Genomic DNA, 11,382 nt, shown 5'->3' with positions numbered 1-11,382 from the left:
CGCTTCATTAGATCAATTGGTATGTTTGGCAAAAAACATGTCTAAAATACTATATAACGCGTGTGTTAGACGAAAACAGAAAATCACGGTATCGAATCACCTTAATGAATTAAATTAAGAATCTTTTATTCTTTTAAGTCTTTTATTTAACACAGAACTTGCGTAAAATATATTTTATTCTACACAGATATTATATAGGTATTATAGGTACCCATGCCTAGATATTTGTCCTACTTGCTTTAAATGTGAATCGTAAATGCTAATTCGTAAATACCTACAGTACATTTTGAAACATTTTCAATGTCGTAATATTATTTATATTCATTTTGGGGATCTTGTTAAACATTTACCATTGAAAAGGATGCTACAGCCATAATATATTCAAAATATTTTGGCTTGTTTTGAGCTGTTTGCGGATTTTTTCAGTTTCCAATTTTTTTAGTTTTTTTTCAATAAATATCAATAAAATTGTATTCGTTGGATCAAAAAGTTTGAAAATTGTATATTGTTACAAAGGCAATTGAAAAATATTAAAAATATATATAGTCACAATTTTTTTTTTATATGCATTTAAAGTTAAAATTTTGACTGAATCACGAAAATTATTTTGAGTTAGGACTTCATAAAAATTGTTCTTTTTAAATCTAAGATTTGAAAACTTAATACAAGATTCCTTATAAGTTTGTCTATCTTTATCATCAAAAAAAATAGAGGGCAAGTGGGTGTCCCTCTGCTGTATAGTTGGTTACAAGTGAATGACTGTAATGGATAGTATTAAATTTGAATTCAATGATATAATATCATTGTATACGAAAAACGATTCTGAACGGAGACGGTTTTTTAGCTTAGGATATTTTATATTACATTTATATTGTTATTAATACTTATTATTAATACAGTAGCCGGCTATGTTAAATTTTTATTATTTGTTTATTATCATATTTGTATATAATAATTAATAGATATCAATGTACTTTAAAAGTTTCAAGTACCCACAACCCACGAATAATATTTTTTAAACATAATAACACAAAATTAAAATCGTTCTTCTTCATTTAAATATCCAATTTTGTCCAAATTTGAACATAAAAATATAAAATAACTATAAAAAAACTGTGTTTTTAGATTTTTTGGTTACAGGATAACCTACTTACGGGAACCCTGTTTCAAATGTTCAATCCTTAGATATAAAAATTGAATATTTTATAAATTGTTAACAATAATTTTTTTTTTAAAACACATCATTGTTAAATAAATACATTCATCGCTTAGCTTAGAATCTAAAATATAAATAATAATAATTATCAATGCATGAAATATTCATAATTTGTCAATATACCTAATCAATAATGCAGGGCTTTACACCCGAACGTAACCCAAATTAACCCAAATAAATATCATAACCCAAAACCCATATATACAAAACCGAATGAAAAAAAGGTGGGTAAGTGGATTTCGCTCTGCTGTACAGTAGGTTAAAAGTGGGTCACTGTATAATGGATGGTATTAAATTTGAATTCAATGATATAATATCATTGTATAAGAAAAACGATTCTGAGCGGAGACGGTATGTTAGTCTAGGTATAAGACATAATATTATATTAGGTACCTATAATAAATTCCAAATTAATCATATCATAATATTTATTAGGTACTTATAACGCGTTATACATCAACAAAAAACCGTGGTACTATCATAGATATATAATAGTATACTTTAGAAGTTTCAAGTACCCACGAATAATATTATACAATCACAACAAAATAACTAAAATAGTTATCCTAGGTTTTTAATATGTAATTTCGTCCAAATTTGTACTTAAAATGACTATAAAAATAAACTGCGTAAATGTATTTTTTAGATTTTTTGGTAACAGTATTAATTACTTACGTGGAATCTTGTTTTAAATTTTCAATTCTTAGATACAAAAATTGAACATTTTATAAATTTTTAACTACAAAATAATTTTTCAAATTAAAATTTGATAAATTTTGTCCAAATTTGATCTTTAAATGCTTATAAAAAAAAATTGTGCCTATGTATTTTTAATATTTTTCAACTGATATTGTAACAATATATCAGGAGCTTTGTATTAAATGTATACACTTTTTGGCCCAACAGATAAAACTTTATTGATATTTATAGAAAAAAAAAACTAAAAAAATTGAAAACTTACAATGTCCGTAAACAGCTCAAAAAGAGTCAAATTATTTTAAAAATTTTATCGTATATATAAAATGCTAATATTAACATTCAGTGAAATTTTCAAGTTTCTACAGTCACTCGTTTTTTAATTACAACAAAATAAGAAAATCGTTACGTAAGAAATCGGGTGAATATCAAATGTTGTAAAAATATGAATTTCAAACGCCCATAAAAATTTTATTTGAGTTTCTTATAGATATTTTTTGTTTGATAAAGGTAGATAATATTATAAGGAATCTTGTATTACATTTTCATATCTTAGATTTAAAAAGAAAAATTTTTATGAATTTATAACTCGAAATAATTTGCAAATTTTCGTGATTTTTCCATATTTTGTCATTTTTTGAACTTTAAATGCTTATAAAAAAAAACTGTGACTAACGATTTTTAATATTTTTCATCTGCCTTTGAAACAATATACTAGGAGCCTTCTATTAAATTTTCAAGCTTTTTTATCCAACAAATTATTGATATTTTTAGAAAAAAAACTAAAAAAAAATGAAAACTGACAATGTCCGTAAAGAGCTCAAAATAAGTCAAAATATTTTGAAAATTTTATCGTGTATAGAAAATGGAAATGTAAACATTCAGTCAAAATTTCATGCATCCACGGTCATTTTTTTTAAAGTTACACCAAAAACCAAAATCGATTTTCTCGAAAACAGATTTTGCGTAAAAATTCCCGTTTTTCCTTAATTTTTCTTTTGTTTTTCCCGGCGCTTTTGAAAACTACTGGGAAATTTAAATTTTGACCTCCCCAATGCACCAACGATATTCACTTTCTGATCGAACAAGATACTGAAGTTGAAAATCGTATTATTATTTCGACTACTTATCGTGTACACAGACACAAAAAAAATTAAAAAAAAATTAAAAAAAATTAAAAAAAAAATAAAAAAATAAAAAAATAAAAAAACACACATCATTGTAAAATCAATACATTCATCGTTCCACTCAGAATCTAAAATTAACTCCAAAAAACACCCAAAATAATCCGAAACCAGAATTTCTATTCGGGTTTGCCGGAAACCTGAATTATTGAAAATTAAGTGGGACATCAATTTGTATGTATTTTTTGCAACTAACGCAAATAAGAAGATAGTAGTGTGAGTGTGTAACGGATAACTAAATTTTTTTTTGTAACCTACAAAATAATTTATTAAATATTTAAAAAAGACCTTGATGTTAGATGATTGTTTTATTTTATTTCACAATATTTATTAACACAATAGTAATTGTGTTGTCTAACATTCTTAATCAAAAATAAATATTACGAAAATACGTTCAGTTAAAAATTAAAATATGAAATAAGCGAGAACTTTCTTTTGTTGAAAAAGGACTGAAGTACTAAGTAATAAGTAATAAACTAATAACTAATAAGTATTAATATTTAATTTTTTAATTTTTTTCATCATGTTTACTTTAAATATAAAATCAGATTACTATATCAAATTTGCATTGAAAATCTCATGTTAATTGATGTACAACATGTGTTTTTTTAACACCCGAATTAACCATAATTAACCCGAATAAATTTGCATTTAACCGTAACCAGAAAAGTGTATTAACCCGAATTCAATAAACCCAATTTTTTTTCAACACCGAAAACCTGAAACCCGAAAAAATGATTCCGGTGTAAGGCCCTGCAATAATGCCATTACACCATAGAAATATACAATAGAAATATTATACAGATTACAAACAATAGACATTAGACGTATAATTAGGTATAATATTAAACACATATCGATATCATATTATAATATTATTATTATATTATATTACAAATTTGAAATTTTGTATGTCAGATGTCTTTAGACCACGATAAAAGATATATAATATTATATATTAGGCTTATTGCTTTAGGCTATATTACAAACTACAACTATGACTAAATAGTCTAAATCAGTCTATAATATTATTCTTTGCCCTATGGTCATTTAAATAGTCATGAATTACAGACTGCAGTTACTAAATAGCAAATACCTACTATAGTATATTTTGCTAAATAGCACGGTTGAAGATAGAATCTTAATACAATATCTATCTTAAGAGGACGTCGCACCCGCATGTGTTGTCTCCGTCTTACACACGTACGTTATAGCAAATGTTCGTTCAGAAGATTCAATTGTGTGCTGTTAGTTTTTATATTAGAGTGAATTGACCTATTATCAAATTTAAAGGTAAGATTATTATCTAGGGCCCCACGTAGGCTTTTATTCATATTATTAGTCTTAAGTGAGTTATGACCTTTTTGAGTGTACATTTTTGATCATAACCGTGCCACGAATACAACCATTATCATTTATCACCTCATCGGGTAAGCAGCGCTCTCGGTGGCAGTCATAACTGATGTTATTTTTTCGGCCCACTATCGCAATGGTATAATATGATCATCATAGATAATATAAGATTATGAAATATTGAAATGTAATTTCTGTAAACCAAAACAATAGTTAAATATCCACCACGATTTAAATATTTAAAATATAAAATCTTATTCACGGACTATATTATTATTATCTTAGTCCATGAATTTATTCAATACATTTATTTAATTTACTTATTATTTGAGAAAGGTATCTAAGTTTCTTAAATCTTAATAGGTAACTAGAAAACAAAAATGGTAAGTATTACTATAAAACATTACATTTTTATTCGATTTAATTTATACATAAATATAATTGTATGAAATTTGATTTAAAAGTTTGTTATATTCATTCATATCTACCTGAAACTTGTCAATAATAATATTTTGGTAATTTTAATCATATAGAGACAATCACTAAGCTGTGAATATGAAATATAGACAAAAAATATATATATAATCATACAATACATATACTCAGTTCATAATCAATTTTTATTTTGATAATTTATTATATAGTTTTGCTAAAATGTAATATTCTAACATAATATTATACTAAGATAATATTATTTTTATTATTTTGATTTGTATTTTTTATTTTTTTTTTGTCTAATTTTAGTTACAAAAAGACGTAAAATTGGATAATACAACTAAGACATGGGTATTAAAAAAACATATAGATTTCTTACAATCATTTGGCAAAGAAAGACATCAATATGTAAATATTTATACTCTTTATTTTAACTCAAATAATATATTTTGACATTGTTTAATAAAAATATTTTTAACTTTACAGGAAAGTAGTATGATGGAATTCCTTCGTATGTCCGGTATGTACTGGGGCTTAACTGCATTATATTTGATTAATGATGGAAAAATACCAAAAGAAGATGAGATATTTGAATACATTAAAAGTTGTGAACATAGTTGTGGTGGATATTCACCAGCCCCTGGTCATGATCCACATTTATTGTATACACTCAGCGCGGTTCAAGTTAGTATTATTTAATAGAAATAATATTTAAGAGGATATGCGTTGTCTTTAATATACAAATGAGCATAGCAAATTGTGCGTTCTGAAAAATCTATTTAACCCTGTTATGTTTAATATTAGAGTGAATTTTGACCTAATGTCAAATTTAAAAGTAAAAATATTATCAAGTGTTCTCATAAGTATTTTTATATTTTAATTTTAAAGCTAGCCATGAACATTTTAAAAATGTTTATAGCACTACTTCTTACTTCTAAATTTGATAATAGGTCAGAATTTACTCTAATATTAAATATAACAGGTTATATAAGACGTAGCATCCTCTTAAGTCTTAAATACCGTATTTTCATACATATATTTTTTATTTATATGTGAAATACACAATTTGTCAATCATTTTTTTACAATAAGTTTATGAATGAATAGTAAATGGTTAGCATGAATTGGTTGATAACATGAAGCCACTCAGTAGTGACACTTTTTATTTGACAATTATTTGACTTAATTATTTTTAACATATTTTTTGTCTCAGATTGCTTGTCTTCTTAATCGAGAACTGGAATTACCAACTGAAAAGATTGTGTCTTATGTATCTAAGCTTCAACAAGACGATGGCAGCTTTACCGGAGATAAATGGGGAGAAATAGATACTCGTTATTCATTTTGTGCATTAGCATGTTTATCACTTTTAGTAATAATACATTAAATACTATTTAATATAATTGTTTATAATTAATATGAATTAATCTTTTTTTTAGGGTAAACATAATGAGATTAATTTGGTTAAAGCTGTAGACTTTATAAAAAGCTGCCAAAATTTTGATGGAGGTTTTGGATCACGACCTGGAGCTGAAAGTCATGGTGGCTTAATCTATTGTTGTGTTGGATCATTATCTATTGCTGGTAAGTGTTAACTAACTATGAAAAAATAATGGTAAATAACATTATTTTGTAAAATTTCAAACGATTTTCAATGTTCCACTATGAATAAACCAAAAATAAAAGCAGTTAAAATATTATAGTTATTATAACTTAACCAATTTAATTACTAGCTTGCGCATATCATTATAAAACTATAAAGTTACCATGGTATATAATATTCCACAGTATATCATGTGTTTAAAACAAAGGTGGGCAAGTAAATAATTTTTTTCAACTAGTTAAATTACTTTAATATAAAAACTAATAAAGTTAAAGAATAAGTAAATTTAAAATTCTTTTGTTCAAATATAAAAGTAGATAAAATTAATAATTGTCTAACTACAGTTATTGGTGGATGATTGATTAATTACATTTTAGATTCTGAGTGGAACGATGAATGTATTGATTTTACAATGATGGGTGTTTTTTATTTTTGTGTGTCACCACGGTTTGGGGCAGTAAAACTGCTTCGATTTTCTTCAACAGTATCTTGTTTGATGGGAAAGTGAATCTAGTTGGTGCATTCGGGAGGTCAAAATTTTAAATTTCCAATAGTTTTCAAAAGCGCCGTGAAAAACAAAAGAAAAATTAAGGAAAAACGGGAATTTTTACGCAAAATCTGTTTTCGAGAAAATTGATTTTGGTTTTTGGTGTAACTTTAAAACGAATGACTGTAGATACATGAAATTTTCACTGGTTGTTTATATTTCATTTTCTATACATGATAAATTTTTCAAAATATTTGATTTGTTTTGAGCTGTTTACGGACAATTTCAGTTTCCAATTTAATTAGTTTTTTTTCTATGAATGTCAATAAAACTTTATTTGTTGAGTAAAAATATTTGAAAATTTAATACAAGGCTCCTATTGTATTGTTACAATGACATTTGAAAAATATTAAAAATCCTTAGTCACAGTTTTTTTTATTAGCATTTAAAGTTCAAAAATTGATAAGACATCCACATATTATGTTTATAGTTTTTAATATTTCCTTCCTAACCTCAAATTTTACAATTTTGAATAACTTAATGCACCACCGCAAATTGTTTGTATTATAATACATGTTTGATACAATTTTAAATCTCATTCTTTTAAAAACTCATTGATATCTCTTACTTCTAAATAAATGTTTTGATACAATTAGTTCACAGCCAAAACAATCATAATATTGTTACACAATTTACGAATTATACTAATGCATAAACACAGTATAATATGATTTACACAAATGATAAATTTTGTATTTGTAGCAAAATTGACTCAATTTACACTTTCTAAACATCTTGTCTTAATTGTAAAATTATAAAGTATGTTTAATAGGTATTTCTATGTAAAATAAAATGTCACGTGTAATCCAAGACTGGGCATTTAACGAGTTAAAAAGTTTAAGTTAAGTGTAAAAGTTAATTTAATTTTAACTTTTTAACTTAACTAGTTACTTTTGGCTTTCATTAATTTAACTATTAACTTATTAAATTTCTTTTTTAACTAACGTGAAATTAACGAGTTAATTTTTCATTTTAAGAAGTAAGTTAAGTTAATTTATTTTGTTTTTAATTTTATTATATTTTACTATTTCAGTCTATTTCGTTTTTATGTCAAAAAATATTTTCTATAGATTGTTCAAAATCAATAATGTATATCATTCGAATCTAACTTATATGGAAATGCTGTATAAAGTATAAACACTATAGTTTATAATTTAGTGTTGGGTTGGAAAAAAATTAAGTACGATAGTGTTGTATAAACAAATTAACTTTTTTTTAACTTAATAAAAAGTTAACAAAAACTGTGTATTACTCTTAACTTAACTGAGTTAACCTATAGTTAAATTAACTTTTAACTTTTTGTTATTGTTGCATATACTTAACTTATCTGAGTTAAAAAAAATCATTAACTTGCCCAGCCTTGATAATTTGTATATTTAACAAAATTAAAAAAAAATGTTTGAAACCCTAGAAACTTTCTTGTTATCTATACTTATAATTATTACAATTTATAGGACGATTAGATCTAGTCGATGCTGACACATTGGGTTGGTGGTTAGCTGAAAGGCAATTACCATCTGGTGGACTTAATGGACGCCCTGAAAAATTACCAGATGTTTGTTATTCTTGGTGGGTGTTTTCAACATTAAATATTTTAGGACGTGACCATTGGATTGATAAAGAAGAATTAAAAACTTTTATTTTAGCATCTCAAGTAAAGCTCTAAATAATATGTGGTTATAATACCTATGTGGCTATGTATAATATTATATGACTTATGATCTATAAACAGGATAATGAAGGAGGTGGATTCAGTGATCGTCCTGGGGATGAACCAGATCCTTTTCATACTCTATTTGGTCTTGCAGCATTGTCACTAATGTCATATGATAACATTTTACCAATAGACCCTACTTATTGCATGCCAAAAGCAGTTATTAACCGATTAGGATTAAAACCTCAAACTTTATCCCGACCATAAAAAGTAAGTTAACATAGATTACCTACTACTCAATTTATATCAATTATATTGTAATATTTTCTTCTTGTTATAACTTATATTCTATATTTCTACTACATCTACACTTTATTTTAATTCTGTAATTCTATAATTTCTAAACATTATAAATTTATTTTTATATAATTATTAATATTACGTTTCCTTTGGATAATAGATGTTGTTGTCCTAAAAGCCTTCTGGAGCTATTCATTTTGAATCCAAGTGTGCAAGATTTTGGTACTGAAAAAGCCGGTAGCATACTCTTTTATCATTAAATACGCTGTATGAAAAAGTACAAATAATAACCATAATGGAAAATGGGCTTTATAAGTACGTAAATGTCTAGGTTTTCATTACTAACTATAAAATCTTTCAGCATAAGTAATTAATAATGTCTGTTAACTTCCTGGTGTTTTTTTTTTTTGTAGTATATAATTACAATCGTTAAAATCCTATACTAATGGTTTAAATAGAAAACAATAAAAAAAATTTATAACATATTTCAATTAACAGTAAAACTGTAAGAGCTCTTTTATATTATGTAAAATAAAAATAATAACAACTCATATATAGGTTGAAACTTTCCATAAGACATTCAAATATCAGACATTGGAAGTATCCAAGACTAGATTAGATACATACATATATTATAAGAGATAAATAAGTGAAATAAACATTTGAGTGATTGTTTATGTTGTTACAGTTGATTTAATAAATAAAAAAAAGATTGTAAATTCAAAATCGTAGATAATTTATTTAACGTATGAAGAATTACTACAATAGATATATTATAAGTTATGACTTTTTATAACCAAAACTATATCATAATTTATTATGTCTATGTAAATAGCATCAATGATTATTTTCATGATTTATTCGTTGAATGAATTTTTATCTTAAAGTTTGTATTTGTTCTATTTAAAAATGTGTAACTTGTAATTTGTTTAAAATAAATAAAAATATGTTGTTTATGAAGTATTTAAATTGTTTAATTTTAACATGAATTTTACTTTAGGTGATTCATTAAAATTGTTCATTTGGCCATACCTTGCATGTCAACCTTACATTTTTTCCTGCATCAAAACATGGATTAAATTATTTTTATAATTAAGCAGCTTTCACATTATTACTTATATTGCTGTAATAAGTATTTTTGTTATCATTTAAGTGTACACTACACAGATCAGAAATAATAAAGTTCTGGTGTAGTATAATTTAAATAAATTTTAGTTACTTGTAGGGTACAGTGAGGAGTGACTGTCAATAAGATAGAGGCAACAGCCCTCAGATATAAATTTATAATAAAATAAAAAATAAAAATAATGCCACTGTTAATATAATATTTAATTATATTATATTAAACAAAAATTCATATTTTGATACACATTATTAATTATTCATAAATATTTAAATCAATTTTTCAGTAACAATTATTATTTTATTTTATTGTCTGGAAAATTGTTCTAAATTGCATGGTTATAGTTTATCAATTATGATGTCATAAATGTATTGTATTCTTAATGTCAGTGTTCGTGTTTCTGTTGCTTTATTTTAGTGAGATTTTCAAAATTTATTTTTACATTAGGTGTAGATCAAAAGTTGACCAATTTTAAATAAATATTAGCTGGTATTGATATTCAAAATTTGGTTTGAAAAATCTGAAGATTGACACTTTAAACTGATTGAAATACTCATAAAAATAATCTGTGCAACATTTTAACTAAATAGGAAGTTATTACCCGTGACCCGTGGAACAAAAGCATTGAAGTGAACTTCATAGTTCATAAGCGTTCTTCAAAATAGACACTTATAATGTTTTGATTCAATTTAATAATTTAAATAGGTACCCATAATTTCTTTCTCAATTAATTTCAAAGCATTAAAATTTAAACTACTTCTAGGCATTAATTGTATAGTAGACTAGTCTTGGGTATTAGGTATAATACAATTAATTCACATTTGAAGAGACGAGAGCCTTCATTTACATAAACAAACTGTATTTTAAAAACAAAAATAATTTAAAGCGCCCAAAATAATGGTATTATATTAGGTTTTTGAGAATAATTTCTTGTCAGTTACAGATTAATAAAAAAAAAACGAGTGTCTATATAGTGTCTGTTTTTATTCTGCAAATCAGTACCTATTTTTTTTTATAGGTACTGATTTGCAGAATATAATTATATTAAATATGGATCGATAAAAAATAAAACGGGTTTGTTGAATGCTGAGAGCCTTGATACATCATGAGCATCTACTAACTATAACCGATCAAGGCACTCAAGCCTTTTGGTATGTTTGTTGTTTAACATTTAACGTTGAATGGGTAGGTAAGTACTAGCAAATAGCAGTTAATTCAGCAACCCGGATACCGGGCATTACGATTATTAAAAAGTTGTTTTTCTTTGGAAAA

General features: G+C 25.2%; 1 protein-coding gene across 1 annotated transcript; it reads left to right on the top strand.

Moving 5' to 3' along the window:
* The first annotated feature begins 4,589 nt into the window (after positions 1-4,589).
* On the top strand, positions 4,590-9,950 carry LOC100159114 (geranylgeranyl transferase type-2 subunit beta). The gene is made up of 8 exons (XM_001944269.4): positions 4,590-4,832; positions 5,194-5,292; positions 5,371-5,568; positions 6,097-6,255; positions 6,323-6,467; positions 8,488-8,687; positions 8,766-8,957; positions 9,148-9,950. The coding sequence occupies exons 1-7, from the start codon at positions 4,830-4,832 to the stop codon at positions 8,952-8,954; spliced, it is 993 nt and encodes a 330-aa protein (XP_001944304.1). The 5' UTR covers positions 4,590-4,829; the 3' UTR covers positions 8,955-8,957; positions 9,148-9,950.
* The last annotated feature ends 1,432 nt before the right edge of the window (positions 9,951-11,382 follow it).

Source organism: Acyrthosiphon pisum, chromosome A2, assembly GCF_005508785.2.
Source record: "Acyrthosiphon pisum isolate AL4f chromosome A2, pea_aphid_22Mar2018_4r6ur, whole genome shotgun sequence".
Classification (NCBI taxonomy): domain Eukaryota; kingdom Metazoa; phylum Arthropoda; class Insecta; order Hemiptera; family Aphididae; genus Acyrthosiphon; species Acyrthosiphon pisum.
Note: the sequence above shows the minus strand (reverse complement) of the source record. Positions and strands in the feature narration are given on the sequence as shown.

Bases quoted from the DNA above. Each gene is read 5' to 3' on its own strand.
- LOC100159114 (XM_001944269.4), top strand. The intron at 5,569-6,096 runs GTTAGTATTATT...TTTTTGTCTCAG, and splicing joins ATACACTCAGCGCGGTTCAA to ATTGCTTGTCTTCTTAATCG. The intron at 6,468-8,487 runs GTAAGTGTTAAC...TACAATTTATAG, and splicing joins TGGATCATTATCTATTGCTG to GACGATTAGATCTAGTCGAT.